Source organism: Maylandia zebra, linkage group LG1 (assembly GCF_041146795.1).
Source record: "Maylandia zebra isolate NMK-2024a linkage group LG1, Mzebra_GT3a, whole genome shotgun sequence".
NCBI classification, from domain to species: domain Eukaryota; kingdom Metazoa; phylum Chordata; class Actinopteri; order Cichliformes; family Cichlidae; genus Maylandia; species Maylandia zebra.
The window spans coordinates 36,955,431-36,981,796 of NC_135167.1; the positions used below are offsets into that span (position 1 = coordinate 36,955,431).

General features: G+C 45.6%; 2 protein-coding genes across 13 annotated transcripts in view; one reads left to right on the forward strand and one right to left on the reverse strand.

Annotated features, from left to right (window-relative positions):
* Window positions 1-12,581, forward strand: part of map1aa (microtubule-associated protein 1Aa) — a 64,155-nt gene extending 51,574 nt beyond the window's left edge. For 2 of the 3 annotated variants that reach the window (XM_004566370.5, XM_004566371.5), the window contains 4 exons: window positions 349-489; window positions 608-7,511; window positions 7,599-7,825; window positions 9,692-12,581. In XM_004566370.5, coding sequence (XP_004566427.3) covers window positions 349-489; window positions 608-7,511; window positions 7,599-7,825; window positions 9,692-9,847 — 7,428 coding nt within the window. In that variant the 3' untranslated portion in view covers window positions 9,848-12,581. Of the gene's footprint in view, window positions 1-348; window positions 501-607; window positions 7,512-7,598; window positions 7,826-9,691 lie in introns of those variants that run through there. The other variant, XM_012923325.3, reaches the window with a different exon arrangement.
* A 3,887-nt stretch (window positions 12,582-16,468) lies between these two features.
* Window positions 16,469-26,366, reverse strand: part of ppip5k1a (diphosphoinositol pentakisphosphate kinase 1a) — a 30,150-nt gene continuing 20,252 nt past the window's right edge. For 2 of the 10 annotated variants that reach the window (XM_012923313.3, XM_012923311.3), the window contains 5 exons: window positions 21,859-21,918; window positions 21,051-21,230; window positions 19,567-19,704; window positions 19,352-19,465; window positions 16,469-18,308 (listed from right to left, as the gene is read on the reverse strand). In XM_012923313.3, the coding sequence (XP_012778767.1) occupies window positions 17,686-18,308; window positions 19,352-19,465; window positions 19,567-19,704; window positions 21,051-21,230; window positions 21,859-21,918 (1,115 nt within the window). In that variant the 3' untranslated portion in view covers window positions 16,469-17,685. Of the gene's footprint in view, window positions 18,309-19,351; window positions 19,466-19,566; window positions 19,705-21,050; window positions 21,231-21,858; window positions 21,919-25,514; window positions 25,578-26,366 lie in introns of all 10 variants that reach the window. The other 8 variants (XM_012923318.3, XM_012923317.3, XM_012923310.3 and 5 more) reach the window with 7 other exon arrangements.

The window sequence follows — 26,366 nt, forward strand, 5'->3', positions numbered from 1 at the left end:
CTGGTACAGGCTAGGCCGTGACACACCCTTTCAGTTCATCCTAAAGGTGCCGTTTTAGGTCCTGTCCCTTTAAGGCTAGCTTTCCTTTCCCCCCCCGTGTCTGATTAGCTGCTTTTCACACACAGAAAGTTGGAATTGCAGGTACATGTGGGATAAAATGATCCTATAAGTGTTTGGATGTCTGCAGCTTTGAATCAGTCCATCACATGTTTGGGTACTGAAAGATTTTTCATCATCCTTATGTGCTGCCATTTGACTATTTTGTTTGTATTTCTGGTAGATTATTGATGATATAGTATTCTAAATATATCAGTTGTTGTTACAGTCGTATTACTATCCTCTGCCTAGACTCGCTCACTGATCACCGACTCTGCTGCAAATAAGTTGCTGATCCTGAGCGGCCAGAGCTCTGAGCAAGGTGGTGACATCCAACTGCAAAGTGGAGCCTTCACCTGGCAACATTTCTCCGACATCATCTCCAACCCTGAAGTAAGCTGCACGTGCGTTCACTCTAAATACTTTGTTTCAGTGTATGCGTGTATAGATCAACGTGGAACTATAAAAATGATTTTGGGTCATGTTTCCCTCTTCCTGTGTTTGATTGAAGGTGATTGAAGTCCTGTCCAGGGCCTCTTCTGAGCAACCGTCGAAGCTTACCGTTTCCTGTCAGGGAGAAGGGGGCTGGACCTCCCTGGGCCAAAGCCAGGAGCAGCAGTCACTCCTAAATCTTCTGGAATACCGCCTGAACCCCGAACCCCACCTCCCCAACATGGACGGAGTCACAGAGTTTACAGAGTATGTTGCAGAGACAGTGGATGTGCCATCACCCTTTGACCTTCTGGAGCCCCCAACCTCCGGTGGGTTTCTGAAGCTGTCCAAACCCTGCTGCTACATCTTCCCTGGAGGCAGGGGAGACTCTGCTCTGTTTGCTGTCAATGGATTCAACATCCTGGTGGACGGTGGGTCTGAGCGGAAGTCCTGCTTCTGGAAGCTGGTTCGGCACCTGGACAGGATCGACTCTGTCCTGCTTACCCATATTGGCGCAGATAACCTCCCTGGCATCAATGGGCTGTTCCAGCGAAAGATTGCTGAGCAGGAGGAAGAGAGGAACCAAGACTCTGGCTCCAGCAGCAGCGGTGACTGGATGAAGAACCTTATTTCCCCCGAGCTCGGGATAGTGTTTTTCAATGTCCCGGAGAAGCTGCGGATGCCCGAGTCCACCCTTAAGGTAAAGCGAAGCATTGAGGAAGCATCTCTGACACTGCAGTACCTCAACAAGCTTGGCATCACACCAGAGCCTCTTCATAGGGTAGTAAGCAACACGATTGAACCTATCACACTGTTCCACAAGCTAGGTGTGGGAAAGTTAGACATGTATGTTCTAAACCCCGTAAAAGAAAGCAAAGAGATGCAGTTTCTAATGCAGAAATGGGCCGGAAACAGCAAGGCCAAGACAGGGATCATGATGCCGAACGGAAAAGAAGGAGAAATATCGGTCCCCTATTTAACGTCAGTCACAGCTCTCATCGTGTGGATTCCTCATCATCCAACAGAAAAGATAGTCCGTGTGCTTTTCCCAGGAAATGCACCACAGAATAAAATATTTGAAGGCCTAGAGAAACTAAAGCACCTGGACTTTCTGCGATACCCAGTGGCTACCCAAAAAGACATATCATCTGGCGCACCACCTCCCATCATAAAACAGACCAAAATAAGATCAAGAACTGATAGCAAAGAGAGTCTGAAATCTTCGCCCAAACCACATTCGAAAACAACTAAGAAAGAAGCCAGTGGACCGGAGGAAGAGTCAAAGAGCGATACCGGCAAAGAAAATAAGGCTGAAAAGAAAGAAGAGAAGAAACCCAAAAGTGAAAGTCTAAAAGCCACCAAGCAACAGAAAAACAGTGAAGTAGCCCCTGGAGTTAACAAGATGGAAAAAAAGAAAATATCAAAGGAAAAAGCTGCCAAGCAAGAGAAAGCATCAAAGATGGATGAGAAAAAAGACAAAGAGAAAAAAGAAATGAAGAAAGAGAAACGCGAGGTAAAGAAAGACGAGAACATACGAAAGGAGGAGAAGAAAGAAAGCAAAGCCAAGGAGGACAAAAAGAAAGATCCAAGTAAACCTGAACTGAGAAAAATCACAAAACCAGACCTGAAACCATTAACCCCTGAGGTGAGGAAAACTTTGCACAAGGCCAAGACTCAGGCTAAACCTAAAAGCGACAAAAATAAAGCAGTGAAGGAGGAAGTGAATGAGAAAAAACCAGTTTTAAAGAATGTGCCTGAAGAGGTTGAGGCAGCAGCTCTGGCTGACAGATCCATTGTGTCCTCACCCGAAGACCTCACTGAGGACTTTGAGGCATTGAAACAAGAGGAGCTGTCCAAACACAAGACAGAACCGATCCAGAACGATGTCATGCCTGAGCTAACAGTGCACTCTGACGCTAAAGTTTCTTCCTTAGTTTTCCCTGAGGAAAAAGTCACAGCCTCAACCACTGAGACAAAGTCTGCTTTGCCCAAATCTCCAGTCAAACAGGAAGAACAGGTGGTGGCGGCTACTCAAAAGAAGAACTACGGCGATGATGGTTCCAATAAAAAGTACGAAGAGGAGAAAATGGAAAAATATGATAAATACTCCATAAAGGATGATGTAAAAGATAGATCGAAGAAGAGCGAGAGCTCAGAGGAAGAGGGCGATGTAATCGAGAAAGCTGACCTTGAAGGGACAGAAGACGATGAGGTCCTGAAGTATAAAACTGAGGAGGTGAAAAAGGAAAAAGCAAAGGAGTGGGACACCAAGCCATCGCAAAAACCGTTACCAACTGCACAGGCAATAGCAGCCTCTGCCTCAGAGCAGTTCTCTTTTATCCAAGATGAAACCATACCCGGATACTCTGAGACTGAACAGACCATCTCTGATGAGGAGATCCATGAGGATACCGAGGACAGGATTCCACAGCTGCACTATGATGTGGGCTCTTATGACATCTCTGTTCCCGACGTTCCCGGCACCTTTGATTCGATGCACGGTATAAAGGAGATGAAGAGTTCCGCTATATCTGACGTTGCCGATGTCAAACCCAAAGCCTTTATGGGAGGTCCCGAACCTGAGCTTGCACCTTACCCCACCATCATTGCTGCTCCTCTTGCTGAAGAGGAGCACATCTCCTCAGCCACATCCATCACAGAATATGACAAACTGTCATCCTTTGCCACATCTGTAGCTGAAGACCAGTCCGTTGCCTCCGTGACAGCGCCCCAGACCGAGGAGGCTGGGCGGAACTCTCTCCTGCTGGATACCATCAACAGCATCCCCTCACGTGCAGAGACTGCCCAAGGGAAGGACTATCTCCACTCAGCAGGAACCATCTCACCCACCTCCTCTCTAGAGGATGACAAGTGTTTTAAGTCTCCTTCCTCTGATGAGTATCAGCCCCACATCCCTGAGATCGAGGGTGAAGTGAATGTCCCATCAGTCCAGGATGAAGAAGATGATGACGAGGATGAGGATGAGGACCAGACCCCAAACGTTGACATCCCTCTGGGTAAACTTCAAGAGGGCTACGAACATGCAGCCTCCATGATGCTCCAGGAGAAGGAGAAATCGCCCTCGTCCACTTTTTCTCCTCCTCCCTTCTCCACTACACAGTACTCACCCTCACAGTCTGTCAAAGAAAACCTCTTCATTGCAGAGGGATTTAAGACTGGTGTTGAAATAAAGCCTGTATCACCCCCTCCTTCATCATTCTCCCCAGGGCTAGAGTCCCACTCCAGGCAGGAGAGTGAGGAAAGATGCCTAAGTCCGGACGATAGCACCATGAAACTTGCATCACCCACACAGTCTGTGCCTACCAGCAGCGGCTACTCTCCAACGGAGGAGAAGCCCTTTAGGACAGAAGACAGAGACGAGGCAGTGACCAGCACGAAAGCTGACATCCAGAAAACAGAGAAATCAGTCACCATCTCAGACAATACCTCCTTCATTGGTGTGTCAGGTGACAAGACCATGTTTGAAGCATCTGAAGAATCTGAGGAGGAGGAGGATGACGATTATTATGCCAAAAAGGATCTACAGCCTACCGTCAAGGCAAAGCTTATGGAGGCCAAAGAGGGTTGCTTCTTAGATGATGACTTTAGTTTTGATGCAAAATCTGCAGGAACTCAAAAGGAAGTTGTGAGCTCAGGCAAAACAAATGTGGCCTTTGCCACAGAGGAGAAACCCAAACCTCACGTGACGTATTCGAACAAAGATGAAAAAGATGACGACTTTCCAGTTAGGGTAGGGTCTCAGCCTGTTTTGAGTGATCGCGCCGAAGCTGACATTACAAAAGACAGCGCAGAAAAAGCAGATATCACTATTAAAGAGCCTGAAAAAAGTGTTCAGTTCAACCTGTACGAGTTTCCCGAGAAGGAGGGTAAAGTAAAGGCCTCATATGTAAGACAGGACACTCCCTATGTGCACGGCAAAACGTTCTCTTATAGTGACATTTACGACAGCAAGACAAGCTCAATTGACTCTGACTCATTTCGTCAGGAGTCCTTAGAGGTCCTTAAGGTGGAGAAAGACGTAGCAAAGGACAGCGCAGATCTGCTAAAACATGAGCCTCCCTTCACAGTCAGGGATAAGATGTCAGAAAACGAGGGATTTGCTGTTTCTTATGGAAAGGAGTCCTTATCGTGGCTAGACTCCAAGAGCACTCCAGCTACAGCTCAATTCGAAAAAGAGGTGAAAGAAAAGGAGACATCTAAACACAGTGAAAGTAGTCGATTCCCTTCAATGGCTGACAGACCTGAGGCATGGACCACTTCTTTGTCATCAGAAAAGGACGTCAGAGTCCCGACTGACAGCACAGAGGCCTCAGCGTCGGGTGTAGACAAGCTAGCTGCCTCGGCCTACAACGAGAAAGGTGCGTGCTTGGAGATTGATATGCGAAAGCTAACGGCGAGAGACGAGGAGGACTATGATGATGATATTGTTGATGACGACGAAGAAGAGGAAGATGACGAAGAGGAGGAGGAAGAGGATGAAGGTGCTGTTGATTCTGATATTGAGAAAGGTGCCAAAGAGAAATCTGAAAAGGAAGTGAAAAGTCCGGTCAGTGAAACGCTTGGCCAAGACAAGCCTGAGTTCATGGTTTCCATGGCTGGATATGGTAACAGCGGTCAGGGGAAGCCAGTTATTACAGGAAGCAGTTCGAGCTCCCTCACAACTGTCGAAGATAAAACCAAGGCCGACTCGTCATCGCTAACCGGAAAACCACTGGATTTAGGGGCTGCAGGTTTCTCTAGCTACTCATTAGGATTTGAATACAGCAGCGGAAGTGACGAGAAGGAGACGTTTGTGCCCAGTCAAAGCTCAGACAAAGCAAGAGAGAACTTCACCTTGAAATCAACAGACGGCAACTATTACCAGAACGACAGAGCTGATTCTGATTTTGAGAAACAAAAGACACCAGATCTTCTGAGTAAGAGATCATTGGACACAAGCTTCCAGTACACCACAACCACCGCTGCCCCTGGGTTCTCCTCCTCTTCGGCCTACAGCTACTCCTCCTCCACCTCGGGGTCTCTGTCCACCAGCCGTCAGTTCGGAGAGGAGCTGGAGACACCTGCCTCAGCCGAGCCTCTCTTTGAGTACTCCTCCTTCAAAGATGAACACTCGCCCATTACGGATTCTCCATTCTCCAGCTCCGCTGTCGCAAAAGATGACTATTTAGAAGTGACTGAGAAACAAATTACGGCTACGAGTGCAGCTGAGACTACCTCCAGTTTGGCCCGCTTCTCACCTCTCAGTCCTTTTGAAGAGGTTAAATCATTCCCCTCCCTCTCGTCCAGTACCTTTACTGATGACAAGAAGGAGCACATGACTTCATCAGGTGGACTAACAGATAAAGTCTCTCAACCTGAGTGTTTTTCTAAGCCTGAGTGGTCTGAAGGGTCCCAGCTGGACACAGCTGTTGGATTTGGGGCCACAGCAGCGTCACCATTCTCTCAACTTTCAGAGCTCTCCAAGGACAAGGAGGCAGCTAGTGCTGCTCTGTTTGGCGTCACGTCCTCGCCTCGGCCAGACATAGAAGGCAAACATTACTTTGAGGAGACCGAAAGCAGCGAAGAAGAGGACGAGGAAGCGTATATGCGTGAGATGACTCGGAGGTCTCCTTCTAGTGGCCTGGCTAGTAGCCTTTTATTTTCTGACAAGCCTGTTGCTCCACCCATCGCTGAAAAGCCAGGAGATGCGCTTCCAGATGTTCTTGGCTCCTACACTCCCTCAACGCTTCAGACCAGCAAGCCTGACACAGTGAACGGGCCCACGGAGGTCAGCACGAGTTCCATGCTCCCACCTGCAGCAGCAGTAACTGGTGCAGCTTTAGGCTCAGCCAAGCTGGTGTCACACGAGGGAGCAGCAGGTTATGTAAGGAGCTCCTATGAGTGGGAAATGCCAAAATCCCAGATGGGAATGGTGCCAGGAGACTCTCCCCCTCATTACCGTCACGATGATGAGTTTGAAGAAGAGTGCGAGATGGAGCCAGAGCATCCTGCCCGTCCGCTCTCACTCTCCTCAACTGATCAGCCGTTCCGTTCACCGTTCTACGGGGAGGAGTGCAGCCGGGGAGGGCAGGATGACGAGGACGACGATGACGACAGCGATCGGGATGCACCCATAGGAGCCACCTCCTCCTATACGAGCCGCTCCTCTCCCGGATATTCGTCTTCTGAGTACAGGCAACGCAAAGAAGACCTCTCACCTTCCTTCATCAACCCTTGCATGCGGCAACTCTCCAGTGACGAGGACGATGAGGAGCAAGGCCGCAGAAGTGATCAGTCGCAAGAGGGTGACGAGCACGACCTCTCAGTCAAGAGAAGGGCTCACAAACACGCCCATCAACACCAATCCCACAGCAGGGACAGCAGTTCTCTGCACCAAACTGGTGGGATGTCAGCAGGATTAGGCTTGGCCACGGAGGACACTCCACCCACCTCGGTCAGCGAGTCTCTGGCCTCCCAGTCAGATTCGGATGCACCCCCGGGCAGTGAAGAATACCCTTCAGCTACTGTTGAAGGCAACATGGACTCAGATGAGGATGCTGACTACATGCCAGTTGATAAAGCTGCCCTAGGAGGAGGCAGCCACCACTTTAACTCCAGGAGGAGCCACGATCCTTCTCCTGCTCCCCTCATGGATCCTTCCCCACACCCCCCACGGCCAGACGTTTGCATGGTGGATCCCGACTCTTTAGACAACGGCTCCCTGAAGAAAGAGCCAAAAACTAAGAGCTTAAAGAAGACTGCAGGCAAAACCAAATCAGGATCACCAGCTAGGCGCAAGCGGTCTCCTATGCCTGTCAAACAGACGCAGTCTCCTCGTAGTGCTTCGCTGAAAAAGAAGGAGGCCGACAAGAGTTCGCGGATGTCTCGTCTTTCAGATGGACAGGGCTCCAAAGATGACGACCTGTCCAGGTCAAGCTACAACCCTGGCAAAGGGCTGACTAATGGTGTCAAAAGCAGTTCAGGTGAGCAAATGTCATTGAAAACATAACATCCTAACTCTTTACACAACACAAAAGGGAACAATGGTTTGGCCTTCTTTACCCACACAGGTTCTCAGAAGTCAGGCTCTGTGGCTGCTCCCGGCCAACCCATTTATGTGGATCTGACTTACATTCCCAACCACTGCAGTGCCAAGAATGTGGACCAAGAGTTTTTCAAACGCATTCGTTCTGCATACTATGTGGTGAGTGGCAACGATGCAGCGAGCGGCGAACCGAGCCGAGGAGTCCTTGATGCACTGTTGGACGGCAAAGCTCAGTGGGGATCAAACCTACAGGTATTATTTACGTGTGTTTTAACCCATCGATTTAAGTCATCACTGATGACCCTAACCCTGACTCTAACCTAGGGTTAGTTTTTAATACATTGTTCTCTATTAAGTTCTGGCAATTAGGGAACAAAGAATATAATCTTTCTAATTGACACACAGAAGAAACTATTCTTTTTTTCCTGACCTCCAACATGTAGAGCTAGGTTAAGGTTAATACTGGGGTTATCGACTTGATAAAAAAATATAAACACAATAATTTTCACTTTTAAATCTCAAAGGTTTGTGGTGGCATTTATTGACCACCTCAATCTCTTACTCGACCTACGTACTGAGGTGTGCAGCTGGTGATGCTTTTGTTTTCCACTAAGCCCAAATTTCCTTAAGTTGGACATCAGCCAGTGTTCTTTTGTGCCAGAAACCTGTTTGATGTCTACAGACATTTAACAATCTCTGATTGCTGTCAGAGCCAAAGAGGTGACAACAACAATCTGCGCTAGGCCGAAAACTAGATAGCCAGCATATTCTCCGTGATCCTGCTGTTCAGCGGTTGCATTCACTTCCTGTCGGGTAACATGAACAATCAGACATCAGAGTCATTTACCTCTTTGTCCTTCCAAACCAAAACGCTCAACTCCGGTGGCTTTGGCCATGTTTTATATGCGGTCTGTTAGGACAGCTGAATACTACTACAGCTGCTAGCTTCATAAATAGGTTAAAACAATTACATTTGCCAGCTTAAGTGACATCACTGAGCTATATGAGTGTAAACATACGTCATGAATTTGTACAATTGTGGTCAAAACTTGGCATGAACGTCATGGTAATTACAAGCTTTTATTGATTTGTTTGCACTGTTGTCTTTCCAGGTTTGAAGAATGGTGCAGCAGTACATCTTTAATAATCTCTAATACATTTAAAGAAGAATAATTGGGTTAGCTGAGGGTAAAAAGTACATATACACTCACACTAATATTTGGTTACTTCTCAGCAAGTTGCTTCCTGACTCAGTGGTTTTGGTAGACACCAGCAAGCTCAGGGCATAATCCTGACTGAATATTCGATCAGTTGTCCTGGCAGAATTGGTAGAGCTTATTTAGGCTACGTTGACACTAATCCGGATAAATTGGAAAACTGCAGTTTCATCTAAAAACACTCCGCGTCCACACTATCGTTTTCAATCTTGTTCATCCACACTGAAAACGCTACGTTGCTGTGCTGCGTATGCGTGAAAAGTACGATGATTGACCTGTGTCTTTTCCGTCTGACGTTTGTTTATTTTCCGGCTCTTTGAGACGTCGCGGCAAAATGTCGAGGAAAAGTGCCGAGTTTTATCTGGAACATGTACATACTGATATTAATCTTTAATAGGGCTTGAGAGCAAACAAAACAAATGCTGTACGATGCCGTCCGCCATCACAGTGTGGACGGAACGCCAAAACCGGAGAGAAAAAGATGCGTTTTCAAACCAAAATGTATTAGTGTGGACGTGGCCTTAAACAAGTTAGTTTGTTGGCACAGACCCAATCCTCTAACGATGGTACCCAGGCCTGTGCCATGAGGACCGTTCAAACATCCACCCAACTCCTGTTTGTTAAAGTCATTGCAGATGCGTGCTGCACAATCACTCCACACTTGAAAAAGAACAGTTCAAAGAAGCCCCAAATTACCAAGACATTATTAATGTCTACGATAAGTGTTTACAAACTTTTGACCGCAACTTCACATTATAGCAAGTACTGCTAAAACTAGACCGCACTCACCGCATCAAAGCAAAAACACAATCCTTCAAAGTGTAACAAGTTTAAAAATCTTCTAGGTACTCTCAGTTCTGGTGACTACATCTCCGCACTTTCCTTTGTGTTTCCCTCTCAGGTGACGCTCATCCCCACCCACGACACTGAGGTGACACGTGAATGGTACCAGCAGACGCACGAGAGGCAGCAGGAGCTCAACATCATGGTTCTGGCCTCCAGCAGCACCGTTGTCATGCAGGATGAGTCTTTCCCAGCTTGCAAGATCGAGTTTTAAGATCCAGCGTTTGTCTCCTCTCTCCTCTCCTACTGGCCTCCCCAGTGTACATCGGTTTTTATTTACTCTTCTCTATAGCCCGATATGCAAACATGTATCTGCCCCAGTTATTTGTATTTGAGTCCATTTGTGTGAAACAGATCTGGGTAACTGTCTCTGTTTTCTAGATTTTTATTTATTTCTAGGGTTGTTGTGGCTATCACCATTTGTATAACAGAGTCGTTTTTTTTTAATTGTTCACTGCAATCTTAATACTTTGTCGTGTGAAGGGAAGAGTTTTATTTTCTGTCCCTTAACCAGATTTTTTCCTTATTTTATATAACGCAGTGATTTTTGCCCCTTTGTATTGTCAAAACAATACTTAGAATAGGTTCTAATTGAAGCACAATTAAAGCCAACAACAAGCAAGTCAAACAAATCACGTTTGTGGTATCGGAGAAGATCTACGATATTTTCAGCTGCTCCGTTATTCACGGGCGGGTCGCCACAGACGCTAGCTCCACATTTGTTCATTTGGCATTTTCATTTCCGTTTGATTCCCTTCCTTACTGTTAGGCAGTGTGTAAATCACCACACAACAGAGTTTGTGATGAATTTCCTCTGTGTTTCCATTTCCGTCTCTTCGGGGCTCCCGCTGACGTAGAGAAACAGAAACCCAGAGGTCCACTCGGGCTTTTCAGTATATTTGCTGTAGCTATAGGGACGCTCATACTCAAAGATAATCTGTCTTGTAGTGACTTGTGCTCTTTCTAAAGTCCTTTCAAAGTGAAAACCACTTGTTCCAGTTTCTCAGTGACTGTTTTTCCTACAGTGAATTTGAGAAATCAGTTGTCTGCGTTTGTTTCTGTAGTCTTTGGTGTATTTCCAGTCAACATATCGTCACAGAGGTCACATAGAGAGCTGTAGGTGGAGGTCATGATGTAGTTTAAAAAGAATCATCTGATCTTTGGTATTTACATATTTATATCTTTACATACAGAAAATAGCACTCATTAGAGTAGAGTAACCTCATACCTGTTGCTGTGTCGATACAAAGGTTGTGTTAAAGAATGTATTCCATTACAACGATAGGAACATGTGGTTGTAAGGAGAGATTGCGCGTTCGCCTGGTTGACGGTCGCCCACATGTGCCTTTCTGTCCTGCTGTGCTGGAAGGGAAGAGAAAGTGATGGTAGAAATGTTAGGCACGCCTGTGTGCGATACATCGCTGGCTCCTCTGATGTTTTCTTGTCAGCGCACAAAAGGTCAGAGTTGTACATAGTGAGGGTAAAACGGCACCTTTCAAAGCACCCAATCAGTATTTCAGCTGCCACTCAAAGAAACACAAAGGAGTGTGCTAGACTTCAACTGGACTTGTTTTATTAATTCGCCATCATAAATTGTGCAATTTCTTTATTTTTTGTTGAATTTAGCCACAATCAACTTGTTGCATTTGATTTTGTATTAAATTTTTTCCGGCCATAGCTTGGTGGTCATTTTTGGATAGCACTTCATTACCTTAATATTAGACGTAGATGTGATTTGGTCGAGTATTATCGATGATGATTTCTATATTTTGATACTTTTTGGGGCAATTTAATAGATTTTAACCAGGAACTAAACCAACAATCAAACAGATGTAAGGACCAACAGGCCTCACCAGGGTTGCTACTTTATGATCCGCAACGAAAACGCAGATTTTCCCCTCTATGTCTCCTCGGCTCAGCTAGTGACGCGTGTTCGACAGACGCTGGCGTCATTGGCTCATATTTACTTTGAATGTGAAGATGCAGATTACCTTTACGTTCTCCGTGGAGGACTTCGATATCCGGGTTGCCTTGGTTTTTGCTGCGCATCGTACCGTACACCCGAGTCACACTCGCCAGATCGGCCTCACCGTAGCCTGAAATACATCACATCAGCTGTGTGCAGGCTAAAGTCAGCGGTTTCTTTCTTTGAATGACAGGACACAGTCTGACTGCCATTCTGTCAACAAACAACTTACAGAAGTGACAAAGATATGGAGTCGAGGGTTATATATAATTTTATGTATAATTACATTTAGCCTACAGCTGACTAGGGTAAACTTTCCTGTTAACTCTTTGCGCTGCCGGGTCATTCAGTGACACTGACATTCCTGCGGTAAAGGAATATTATAATCACGCACTACTCACATATAAGCAAACCACTCAGACTGCCAGACACGAGGGACTCAGTTCGCTCACGTCACTATATTTTTATCTATAGTGGACTTCCTGTTACTCACATTTCTCTCAGTCAAAGCTTAACACACACACAGCTAACTGCTCTATTTTCATGTGCAAAAAAACAAAAGTTAAAAAAGTCAGTATCTGTGGCATTCATACTTATCTGCAGTGGAACGACTCATAAATCATAAAGACTGTTGGTTTCCAGTGAGCCCTGCTTGTGCGTGCATGTGTACCTTCCTTCTGAGTTCTCCTGTATCGTAATAGCTGAAAACAAACCTGACTTAACATAGAGATGCTATTTTAAATTATGCTAGTTAAGAAGCTAAGCTGCCTGGTACTGAGGAGGCACTGTGCTGTAAGGAAAGCCTCGTGATTGTTTCCTCCCTCCTTTTCTGCTTCATGGTTTTACTTCCATCTCTTGTTTTAAGTGCAATATTCTCTTTATCTCTCTTTAAACGCGTAAACAGGTCAAATAGAAAAGTGATTTATTGTTGAAAGGGAAAAGTGTTGTGAAGATCAATAAAAATATCATTTACCGAAAGAAAATGTGTCGGCTTGTCATTTTGTGTCTGCTGGGTGTTTTTTCTTCATACACTCACATGTGTTCGTACACCACTCTGCATCTAATCATGAGTAATTATTGATCACTGGCTCTCTTCCACAGTGGGTCTTTAGCCCCGCCCCTCCCTGAGCCTGGATCTGCTGCAAGTTTCTTCCTGTTAAAAGAGAGTTTATCCTTCCCACTGTCACCAAAGGTCTTGCTCATAAGTGGTGATATGATTGTTGGGGTTTTCTTTATCATTTGGAGCTATATAATTAAAACTGAATTGAAGACTTTTAGAAAACTTGACCTCTCACCTTGAGGTCACAGATTTGAACTCGTTCAAGAGTTTCAGGAGTTACATGGATGGGGTGAAACTCCAACCTCACTTCATTCTTCAGCCTCTTACTGCAGAGGGGTAAAAATTCTATTAAGTATATTTTGGATTCTCTGAACTTCGGCAGTGTTGGTATTTAAAGGTTGAACGAGCCTGATGTTGAAACAAAAAAACTACAATGTTGATAGAAACGTTACCATGGTTTATCCTCTGGGGATCATGACAGTCCAGCTTGTTTATGGGGAGATGTTTTTCAATAATTGGGAGCCGTCCTCTATGAAGACATTAATGTATTGACAATTAGTTATCTTGGCACAATAAGAAAAGGTCAGAGGATCAGTAGAGTTCATCACCAGAGAACAAAGCTTTCAGACTGCCCTGTCAAAACCTTTTATTTCGGTCTGAATCATGCTTGCGGACCAGCTCTGGCTGCCCTCTCAGTAAAAATGGGTAGAAACCACCAGATAACACCACTAATGTCAGACACAGCTTCTGAAACAACCACATCGTAATCAAACCATTAAAACCTTGGTTCATCCAGTGATGCCCCACATGATACACCCCACGTGCTGTTAAAGGGTTTCTAACTCTCAGGTGCAAAGCAGTGAGAACCGCGAGCCATGGAAACTGGTTACTGTAAAAGCTAAAAGAAATCCTAATATATTCTAATTAAATAGAGTCCGTTTGTTTAAGGCTTTACACTTTTATATGCCTTTATAAGTGATGAATGGTTAAGTTTATGAACCACTCATAGACTACTTTTCCTTCCTCGTGGCCTTAGTGTGGATTTAGCTATGTTGATTCATCTTGACACTCTGCGGTCCAGACACTGGAACAATCTGGGCTTCGTTCTGCTTGATGAACCCTTTAAAAAAAAAAAAAAAAAAAGTTTAAGAGCCACAAAGTATGCTGGATTGGAGTGCCAAGGCCCTCCACTGGTGATAGGAGCCATTTATCAACCAAAACAAAGCAAACAGATACGGCAGTGATTCCCAGACACCGTGGAGTCTGAAGATGGTACCATCCTAGGGGAAGGAGCAGCCGGAAGCTGGAGGACAATCCTCGCTGTGAGAAGCTGATGAATGGATGCAGCAATGACATCACTCGCTGGGTCACAGGATCAGGCTGGAGAATAGAGGGAACAATAGATGTGGATGTTTCCCTTTGCTTTGGAGCTGGAAAGAACCACGTACTCCTCTGAAGCAGATTTGTGCCTAGCTGGTTACTCTAAGCCTGTTAACTGTAAACCGTCATATCTGACCTGTCAAAGGTCAGTGAATCCACAGACAGCATGATGTTCCCATTTGTTTTGGAAACTTCAGGATTTTGTCCAAATCTTGTTTTTGGAGGCAGAAGTTACCTTACAAATGAAAGTGTGGAGTTAGCATGCTAGTTAGCAAAGCTGCATTACTAAACTGCACAGGTGCAGCAGACACATATAGGCTAATTAATACCAAGTAACAGACAAATTATACTCACACAAAAGTCTGTAGCACACAGCAGGTCATAGTATTAGTCAGATAATCCAAAACCCGAAAAAGGTCCAGTTTAACGACTTGAAGTAGTGGATGAAGCCCAGCAGACTCCAACGGGGACACCAGTAATTATCATTAAAGCCTGAACTGCTCCTGTACTGGGCTGTAAGACTTTAACTACCATTGTAACATAGACTGACGTTTGGAGCCAACCTCGAGCAGCACAGAGTAAACTACAATTTTAAATAAATCACTAATGTTTCAGGCCTTGCATGGTGATGAATGTCAGAAGATAAGTTGACGTATATAAAACAGCTGATACAGAAGCACTCCTTCAAGTTTACACTGGGTGATTTTCCTTTTTAATGCTTTGGTTTGACTGAACGGGGTGCCGAGCTAATAACTTCATCCAAATATAGTCACTTAGCTCTGGTCCTGGCTCTGCTAGAGGATAGATAGACACAACAGTTACAGGCAGGCAGGCGGATACATGAGGAACTATATTCTAGGTCCTAGAATATAGGACTTCAGGAAAATCTAATGTTCAAAAAATATCGGGTCCTTTCCAGGACGGAGGTGCAACAACTTGCCAAAGACCGATGGGCTGAACCAATGAGAGCAGAAAACATCTTTCTACAGTCAGTGAAGGTTCTCAGTCATCCAGGTCATCGTAGTCTAAGGAGCTTGGACTTCTTTAAGTTGCTTGAAGCTTTTTCTCGGATGAGAGGTGAAACATCTTCAAGCAACTTAAAGAAGTTCATACGCTTTTCTATCCAAACTCATTGGGCTGAAAATACTCTCAACAGAAATCCAAAGGAAAAATCTAAAGACAATGGCAGCAACGCAACAATGACTTTAAATACACCTCACTTCATGAACTTTCTAACACATCACCTGAACATCGCAACCCTGGACATTAACAGAACTTGGTGACTGAGAGGTCTTTGTATTCCTGAAAAGAGAAGACGTTTTTGAAAACATTTAAGAGAGAATCGTGCTACTCTTTACCTGAGTGTGTTCATCAAACACCTGGAAATGGTGCAGATGAAATTTTTCCATTCATAAAATATCCCCATCGCCTACGTTCCTCTGCACTTCTGTTCTCCGGCTCATCACTCACAGCGCTGACCTCCACGGTGACAACATACACTGTGAGAACGGTAACTCCAGGTGTCAGGACACATCTACCTTTGACACATTTACTTAGCGAACACTTCAGAGCTCATTTATTCTCAGGAAGAGACTCAGAGTCCTGGAGAGCGCTGGAGCCTCTGAACCTTCCCCCACTTTTTTTTTTTTTAATTTACAACGTGCTCCATGCATAGAGAAAAAAATAATAAAGAAAACAACATTGTGTTTAGAGTGGAACAACCTGCAAGTCCTGACATCAACTTGAACACCTTGAATAACGGCTTGGCAGTAGATTGAAAGCATCTTCTTAGGTATCCAGTTTACAGTCGCTGGGGGGCCGAAGCCACCCCGGTTGTCTCAAGTCAATTTAAATTAACAGGCATTTACTAACACTAACACTATTACACCTTTTTACCACAACCAGCATCGGTCTTTTTTTTTGATTGATTGATCATACTTCATTCATCCCGAGGGAAATTGGGTTAAGGCTGCCAGCCGTGCCAGCGCCATCTTTGATGGTGCAGCAGCTCCTCTGTTGGATTGGAGCATTCGGCCTTCGTTCCCCATTTGCATGAATGATCCACACAACCACATTCTGTTCTGCAATACGCCGACAGCTTCATGTTGCTTCAATTATTGTTCTGGGAACGCATCAGTGACCATGGAGAATAAACTTCTGGGGGCACTCGCCCCACTGCCAAGCTGGGACAGCTCGTTCCTGAGTGGTCGTTAGTTTGGAGATTTAATTCTCTTTTGCTCCCAACAGTTTGGCTACATGCAACTTCAGCTTCAATGTGACTGTGTGGAGTGAAATGGAAGCTGCAGAAAGCAAAGATGACGTCCTTATATCTGAGGGATAGAACCTGCACGCTATAAGTAAGTCAGAAGGACATAAATGAACCCATCGTGCACAAAGAACATGAGCTCAAGAAGACAGCAGGGCCACACTGGTGTCACGTTTTTTATTCTGCACACACAGACAGGTCAGAGTTTCCCAAACTCACAGTCATGGATTTCACAGTACTCACAGTACTTTGTGATGTAACATGAAACCGGACTGATTGAACACGCAATTGCACATCAGCATCCTCGACTACCTGAATCAAGCGTGTGCGCCTGCCTCCACGCACACGGCTGCTACATAACTGGTCGCCACATTAAAAAGCACACAGAATGTAAAATGCCCCTCCCGTTTGTTCAGTGATGACATAAAAGATTAGCTTTCGGATCCTTCCTGCATCACGTCGTGACTTTACAAAAACACAAATATACACAGTAGCTGTGGTACAATTCCATATCCGATGTGTGGGTATTAAAAATACAGACTTTTGTTTTTAGATGCCGTTTCAAAATAAATATTTCCTCTATCATTTCCTACTGATTATATTAACTTTGTAATGAGGCTTGAGGACTTTGGCAGTAAGCAGTGCACACACGGTTTGACCCGGAGACTGAACACTTCCACTCAGCTTCAGCCTCTTTAAAAAATCAAACATGCAGTGCCACGGACGCCCGGCACCGGAGGGACGCTGCAGATTGACGAAAAGCAGAAGATTTGCTGATTGTATTTTTCAGAGTCTGCGTTTGATCTTTTAGTTCCTGTACTGAGGAACAAACAGAAAGCTCGCTGATCGCTAACGATCATTAGCCACACCAACATGCCCTGAAAGCTGGTACTGTGAGAGTAGATATACATCCAGCACACGTAACACAATTTAAAGCTCCGTTAATCAGTAACTTTATGGTCACAATAAATCAAGAAAAAAAAGAAAATCATCTTGGACAATTTTCTGCAGCTTTTCAGCCTCATTTAGCTCAAGCTTTTAGCCTAATAGCACATTTAAGACCCCGTGTCTACAATCATTCAAACAAAGGCATTTATAACAGCGAACAAGTGACAGTAACAAAAAGCTTTTCTATTTAGCTTGACCTTCTCCAAGCTGTCCCATCTTCACCTGTGGATGGACTGAACCAGAGGGCCGAGCAGGCGATGAACAGCATGTACGGCACTGTCATCTGATTCTCCAACACAGAGCTGCCCGAGATCACTCATCAGAGTCACAAGAGAGAAAAGGGAAGGCCTGGATAGTTGTAGCTCAGTTCAATACTACGCTGTTCATATTAATGATGAATGCTGGAACCACAGCAGTTGCCCCAGTGTTGCTCTACGGCTCGCCCATGTTAGTGCGTCCAGCCTCCAGGGGCGTCTCTTGATGTGGGAGGCTTTCTGGACTGTCCATCCACAACTCCATGGACTCATGGGTGTCAAAGAATTCGTCAGGCCCCTCTGGGGACTGGGGTGTCTGGGAGCTGGAGCCTGCCTCGCTGCTGCTCTCTCTGAGCTCCAGCAGCACAGGCAGGGAGCCCGGGAGGCAGTAACCCTCCATCCGACCCAGAGAGAGTTCAGCTAAAGCCGAGCATGGAGGTCTGAGGCTGGGATCCGAGGGATCGGCAGCTAACGAAGGCCCCTCTTCCACCTCCAGCGGTGGCGCAGGGTTGTCGGGCTTCTGGTCGGTGACTGCACACGGCTCCGGATCATCTTCTGGTGAGTTATTTGGAGTCAAAGGGACTTCGGCGAGGTTTGGAACAGCAGAGTCGGTTGATTCGTGGGCTGGTGACGCAACCGCAGGTGCCAGCTGAGCAGAAAGGTTTTGAGATGAGTGGGTTTCCTCGCTGCTCTGAGGAGTGAGGGAGATCTTATCGCTGAAGCTGAACCTCGGGGAGGTGTCAGCCGTGGTGGGAGAGGAGGGCCCAGCGCTGGATACGGTACTGGATGGACCGCTGCTGTCTGCAGGGACAGAAAAGAAGGTCTGATCTGCAGAGGAAGCCTGTGCACACTGGTTCTAGGGATCACTCCTCATCAGCCTGGGTGACTGCTGTGGTTTGTATTTAGCAGTTTTCAGATTACAGTTGCTAAGGCTATGCTAACATCTCTGTCTCTCCTCCACAGCATGTCTTTATCCTGTCTTCCTTCTCTCACCCCAACCAATCACAGCAGATGGCCCCGCCCCTCCCTGAGCCTGGTTCTGCCGGAGGTTTCTTCCTGTTAAAAGGGAGTTTTTCCTTCCCACTGTCGCCAAACTGCTTGCTCATAGGGGGTCATATGATTGTTGGGTTTTTCTCTGTATGTATTATTGTAGGCTCGACCTTACAGTATAAAGCACCTTGAGGCGACTGTTGTTGTGAGTTGGTGTTGTGTAAATAAAATTAAACAGCAAAAGGGTAAAATTACGCTAATGGCTAAGTTAGCCAGTAGCCAAAACAACTGCAGGTAAACCACAATTGTCATAACAATCGTTTAATATATGTTTTTTTAATAAAGCCATGAAAGTGGTAAAAAAAACAAAGAAACAGTTAAATATTATGAAGACCAAGAAAATTAGACGCAACATGAACACTTAGGTTCATCGTGTAAAAGGGGCAGACTTAGAAGGATGCTAATTTTTATCTGTTGTTCCTGTCACACTCATTGCTCAATATATAAATATCATTACTACTGATACTACCAATTTCTATAGTTTTAAATAGTCTATTTCCTCCTTGCTGTTCACATGCATCACAAATGATTAAAGTTTTATTTGAATCCAAGTATATCGACCCTGAAAAACCCACATGGGTGGGTCACTGGTCGGTTCACTGGGTTCTGCAGTCTTTATTTATCACAAAAATAGATAAATACAAAGACAGACATAAACTGTGAGCTTAGTTTAAAACAGGCTGTAAGGGACAACTTGGCTTCCATAAATAATCCCCAAACGTCTGGAAGTGACACAGCAGAGAAACCTAGAAATGTCAGATCCTGAGAGATGGAGGATGTGCTGCGATACTCACACCAAGGAGGCCTGTCAGAACGAGATCTGAGCGAGATGGAGGAAGAGAGGACCCTTTGAGGGATGTACGAGTCTACTGACGGCTGGCTGTGTGCACCAAACATGGCTGACAAAGCTACAAAGAGACGGAGGGATCGCAGGTCAGGCTGAGCGTAGTCAGGTGTGGCTACGATGTCTATAAATACAAACAGGAGTGTGTCGGTTTGTGTGTCTTACCTCTGGTGGTCCTAGTGTGTGGATCCCCCGCGTTCTGGCACACGCTGGTGAGGAACTCGCTAACCTGTTTCAGAGACAGTGAGTTGTGCAGCGTCTCCAGAGGATAGATGGAGGGCACCATGGAGCATCCTTCAAAGCCTGCGGCAGAAGAGAGATAGGAAGCCAGCAGGCCCATCAGCCCTGAGTCTGCCCAGGGAGTCAGAAGAAGAGCAGGCAGAACCACTTCAGCTGACACCCAACACCACTGCCCCCAACGCCACCCATCACTACACCTAAAAAAAAAAAAGTGCTCTGAAATCCTGCTCCTGCTTCAGTACAGGCTCTAACCCCGTGTGGACTCCCGCCAGCCTCCGTGGTATTTCAACCCAGGCAAGTTGCAAAAAACCATGCTGGACGCCAAGACAACATGACACCATATCAAAAACAGAAAGAGTCTACGTATCTCAGACGTCTCGCGGGATTTGCAAAAGCAAGCAGGTCGCAAAAAATACAGAACGTCAGCCCTTCTGCTCAGTCCTGTTACACAGCTGCGACAGCAGCACGTTAGCAGTCAAAGCCGTCCAGACCGCAGCTCAGCCCCGACTCGTCATCCAAGGCGCTTCATCCGCTGTTAGTTCACAACCAAGCCGCAATTCACCAGAGCCGTTCACAATCACAAAGCATCAAACTGCAGCCTGCCTCGGCCTTCCACAACCTCCACAGAGGGTGTTCGTACTGCGCTCAGCTGCACGGGCTGGGGGGAGGGGGTGGTGAGTGTACGCCACATGTACAGCAAACAAGCAGGAATCACATGCTGGTTAAGGTCAGGTGGAAGGGCGTCTGGCATTCCCACGAACCCGAACAGCTGACCCCAAACGCACACGTGTGGCGGTGGTCGTGTGTTGTGATGGCACATGGAAACCTGAACAGACAGTGCAGTACAAAGAGGGTGCTGCACAGGCCTGCGCCGTCAACTCACCTGTGGGAAAGTCTAACAGTGTTGCTGCTTATTGGAGTAAATCTGGTGACTGACCAATGAGAGGACAGTGACCAGAGGCCCACGAGCTGACACTGAGACTACACAACTTACTGAGAGGAGGGCAGGCTGGCATATGGCAATCGCAGTGCTAACTGTTATTAACATACACGAGAGATTATTTAGGGCTGTTAGGTGAAACCTTACTTTTAACTTGTAGTTTCAGCTAAATTGGAAAAAATGTGATATTATTCTAAAGAAAAAGGCAATCAAAACCTGAGAGGCAGCAACCACCTCAGAGAGGAAGGACAGTAGCTGCAAAACAATGATGCCCCCCACAAAACCCCCGACAGCTCACACGACTCCAGCTTGCAATCTGCATAACCACAGAAACAGGCAAGCATGCAGAAACATCAAGAGGCAAAGCATGAGAGTCAACCACAGAACAAGCACAGTCCCAACTAAACCGCGAGCTGTGGCTGTAACAGAGCATGAGGCTGGGGTATGGAGGGCGGGGCCAGGGGCTGACCGTGGAGGTACTCTAGGGGATCGTGGCCGGAGATGAGCCAGTTTCGGAAGAGGCGGAGGTGGTAGGAGCACTGGTGGAGGTGGTGGGCCAGTGCCTGGTCCAGAGAGAGGTGGCGGCCCAGGCTGAGGTCGGTGGAGAAACGCCTCAACAACTGGGCCACGTGGTGCTCCTCCAGGGGCTCTAAAGAAGAAGAGGGAGAGCGAGAAAGGACAGAGCAGTGGTCGGAGAGGGGAGGGGGGTGGGAGCAGTACAAAAGACATGAAACGAGAGGTTTTAAGCAAGGAAGGGGGGAGAGAGAAGCACTGAAGTACGACACAGATGAGAGGAGAAATAAGAGCTCGGCGGGAGGCGGGTGGAACAGAGGAAAGATGTGTGCATGAGGGGAAACTCTAAAATGACAAGCAGCAGCCAGCAGCGTCTCCTGGCTGCCACACAGCCAAAGGTCGGGAAAAAGAAAAAGCGGCAGATCGTCAAGCGTTTTAGTAAAGCTTAAAGCAAGAGAAAAAAGGAAAAAAAGGAAAAACAAAGCAATAACACACAAACACACATGTTGCTCCTTTGCGGCATCTCAACATTAAAACAGCTGTGGTAACAGGAACCATGAGAACCCGCGAAGGAGCAAGAGTGACGCAGGACGTTAACAGGAAGCGCAGAGCCCAAATCTGACACCACCTCTCCAAAGAAAGACGCCAGGAGCTGTTAAATGCTACGTCTACTGTCTGCAGCAGGGCCACCCGGCCACGCCGCTCGGTTACTCTGCAACACAAAAACGCCAACGCGGGGCGGGGGGAGTGCGGGGTGCTTGTACCTGCCGCAGTGCACCAGCGTGATGGGGCCACTGCAACGGTGGAGGTGTCATCTTGTGTTCCTGTGGTGAATGACATACTGTATGTGAACAACACCAGGAGAAACTCATTCAGGGTTTGTCAGTGTCTGCAAGAAAGTGGGCGATTTTAAACGTTTAAATAGAGTCTTCGTGTGTGATGTTCACAGAAACCTGCCACCAAAGCAACAACTCCTTCAGCCATCGCACTAGTTACACAAGCAAGACGAAAGAAACCGCTCAACCCAGATGAGAAATCCATATAAATCCCAACTACAGGTCTATTAAACCCATTTAAACCAGTTCCTTGGAGGACAGAAAAGCCAGCCGAGCACACCAGCATGTGGCCCAGAGCATGAGGTGCAAGGGTGACTACAGCTCCCCTGACTCAACACCCGTCACAAAGCAGTGGAAAAGAAAGTTTCAGGTTTTGTGAGCAATGGTATCATCTGTGTGCTAATGAATTTAAAAGGGAAAACCCAACAGACAAAGGAGATGGGATGAGCCAAGCCTTAAGCCTTTCCCAGTTTGCCAGTAGGAGCTTATCCTGGTTTGATCGGCTGTGACTGGACGAGCAAACCAGGAGGAAAATTCGCAGGTTTAAAATCACCGAGGCAGAGCTCAGAGGAAAGAAGGGACGGGTTAAACACTGATTATTGTTTGAACAATGAGCTCAGCTGACAACCTCTATGATAAGGACCACAGGTGTATATGTTACGTGTACGCATGCACACACACACACACACACGCACACACACCTATTGACTGGGGGGGGGGGGATTAAAAAAAAAAGGCAATAACTGAATTATTGGGGTAATGGTGATCAATCTGCAGACTGTATGTGGGATGTTAAACAGGGTTCCCACCCTGAGCTCTTTACAATCTTCTGCTGCTTTCTAACTGAGGAAACTGAGAAGGTGGGAAGATCATTTAGTGAACTGCAGCTTTTTCTTTTTAACAGCTGATTAATGCTAGAGAATGTAATGTACCTCAGCACCATGTTACAGTGTTAACACAGATTTGACAGATGTTTACCAGTCAGAAGTTGCTTTCATGTTCTCTTTAGGAATGATCCTATAGAGGCGCTGAACTTTAACCAAAAGCTCCCTCTAATAATGCCTTCTTGATGTCTGATTGCACTGATGCTAGATTATAGAGTCTGGTGTATTCACAGCTAGCAAGTGCTCTTCATTATGCAGATACATTGGCTAGATGTCAGCAGACTGCAGTCAACTGAATTGTGTCTTCTTGGCCCCTTTAATTCAAGCTGAGCATCTGTTTACTCTGAGACATGGAGTCCAAAATGAGAAGACGAGTCAGCAAAGCTCATTTCTGTCCAATGACAGCGACGCTGAGGCGTTTTGTTGAGAACATCCTGAGCTTGTCGCTGAGTAAGCGGTAAGGCTTTTTGCCAGTGTGTGAGTCTGTTAGCCTCTGTTAGCTGCTGTTAGCTGTTATTACAGGCATTAGATCCTTTTCAAAGACAGTTTCACTAACATTGTTGGACTTTTACACTTAGTAAATAAACTCTGTGTATCAAAGTGTGATGTTTAGGACACTCTAGCCCAACGTTAGCTGGCACCATGTTAGCTTACTACCAGCTTTTGCAGCTTTCTCCCTCCCACATGTCCAATTTGCTGACTTTAAGTAGCAATATTGGCAATAACTAAGCTGGCATACTACGTATGTGGACTTGTCCATATCTGCTACTGTGTTCAAGATGGCGAGGAAATGTGACGGCTTTGGCAAACTGGTGCCCACTCCTAAGTGTTTTGGATGAATGGATAAATTCCAAGTTAACGAGAATGCATTCATTTGTTGGAAGATGTATTCATAATATACAAACACATTTCCATTCAATAACCTTAAAACATAAATAAAAGACTATATGGTGTATTCCTCACTGTGAGGACGAGACTGGGAACTGTTCTTTTCTGTGTAAAGGCCATGAAACACCAAGCGTGCTGCAAATAAGCAACAGGAAATTCTCTAAATATGCACAATTCTGGGTTCATCCAGTTCTCAAGAGAAAGCAGCAGCAAGGAGAATTTAATGGTTTGATCCAGGAGTTGAAACTGCCTTCATGCATATTTCCTGATGTCAGTGGGGCAGTTTATTTGGGACCAAATCTGAGGAGGCAGAGAGATTGTTTCAGAGAGTCAATGAAGCCGGAGCAGCCTCTCACGGAAAATGGTATTATTTTACTATTCAGGTAAATTCAATGTTTTGAGCCACGCAACCGAAATGAAGAAGAAGAAGAAGGTGGTGCACAACGATGTTGGAGGACTGAACAGCAGCATGTTTGCTTAAGTTGAAAATCGTAGGCTCTGCATGAGCAAATAAACGGTGGAACGCACGCCGACTTCAGCTCGACTTCTACATCGTTCTTCCAACTTTGTAAAAAAATAAGATGAAACATGAAAAATGAATAAATCCAAGAACTTAAACACGGAACTGGGTTAATTTAGTAAGATATTAAATGACAACAGGCCCAAAATAAAAGACGTGAGAAGTTTAAAACATGATTTGTGTTCTTACTGTTTTAACTGCTACACGCTGTCTTCTAATTTAACAAACCTGTTCCACGTGAAGTTGAGCTGACAGACGGATGAAATGACATAATCCAGAGTTGGCAACATGTGTGACCAATCAAAATCTTCCTAACGAGTGCTACACTGAACATGACGACAGAGAGAAAGAGCATGCGATCGAGATGAGGAATGAGGAAAAGAATCTTGGAGCTTTGTCAGATGGATCCTATTTCCTGACTCCCGCAGCTCCGGCACCTGAAGGTGACGCGGATCTATCTTCTGTCGTCTGCTACAGACAGACCCTCACAGGGAGTCGTGAGACTTTGGCTGGTAAACATCTGACTGGTTCTTAATTAGCTGAACAGAAATTGCAATTGTGGCTTTTTGACCTACAGTAAAAGATTCTGCTTCATTTCTGAGCCTTCTTTGTCTGTTGCAAGTCCTCAAAACTTTTTGTAATCCAACAATAAATAAAACAGCCCTCTGATAAGGCAGGGTTGATGAAAAAATTAAAAAAAATTATTTGTGACTGTTGTCATTCAGACGTTTTTGTTTCACCTGGCCCAGCGATCTCAAACCTGTGAGTCTCCTGGTCAGGACCAAACTACATCAGCACTGCTGGGGACCTATATAAACTGATATGTGCTGTTCAAACAGAAGGCAAACTGTGCTGCACAGTCTACTCCCCTTCTCCTGGACATCCCTCCTCTACTTGGTAGTTTGAAAAGCAGACCAGCAGCAATAACAAGATGTTTTATTTTTCAGTCCCTATTTGGTTTTTCCCACATGTGTGTGAGGTCTTTGTATGATTCTCTGACATTCCCTGTCTCTGGATTTACTTTACTATATTTTACAAACTAGTGGGAACCCTGGTTAGAGAGAGAATGTCAGGTAGTGTTAGAAAAGTCCAAAGTGTATGGGTAAACAAAAATAGAATTAAAATAATTAGAAATAAAAAGATAATGGAAACCTGGAATGTTGGAGGGCCATGTGGAAAAAACAAAATAAATTTAAAAAATCCAAGGTAAAAAAAAAAAAATTATAAAAGTTTGAAGACATGCAAGACAAAGGTAGGTGAAGTGGAAAAATACTTGAAAGAAGCAGACGTACCATTAGTCGGATGCTTTGCAAACGACACAGAAAATCGTTTTACTGCCGGCATAGACAACAACTCTGAGGAAATAAAAAAAAAAAAAAAATCACTAGTGTTACTATGAGCCACAGTAAAGTGTAGATTAGGTTTGATCATTTCTTGTTCTTGTCTAAGGCGGACGCAGTGCAGAAGAAGAGTCATCAACTACAAATGTGTGGTTTAGGAATCAGTCTGTGAAGCGGCCCTGACTGAAGGTGCTGTTCAAACAGGATGGTTAAAGATGGCTGAAGATGGCTGTGGGTCGAAACACTGGCACAGCATCTTCTAATAAAGTGAAATGACATGAATTTAACTTAAAAACATGAGGATTCACGAGCCCGATACTCACGACTAAATGCTGCTTTCATTGCCTCCAAGTTTAACTGTGACAGGTGCAGTCTGACTGGGTTGTGTGCAACAATTTAAAAATGACCCGCATTACAATGCTTCAGCATAGAAAATAAATATAAATATGACCCCGACTACTCTGACACGCGAGCGTCCACTGGCTGAAAACAGAAGGGAACCTGCAGTCTTGAATATGAGGTGGAACAAGATGGATGACAAAAGAGCAAACTGTGAGACAGCCAGGAGGGTGGATGCTTTATGATACCGCACTGCCACCTGGTGGACAACATGACAACCCTTGACATACAGCACTGAGATTCTTACTTTGGAAGAGGGGCAGTTAGCTGCTCGGTGATGATGTTTCTGTTGCTTCAGCAGCTAAACAGAAACATAATGATAGACTAGGAAACTAAAAAACACGTTGGGATGTAAAAACGTGAAACAGGTCGTCTGCCATGACCAGTCAGGCACTGGGAGAGTGA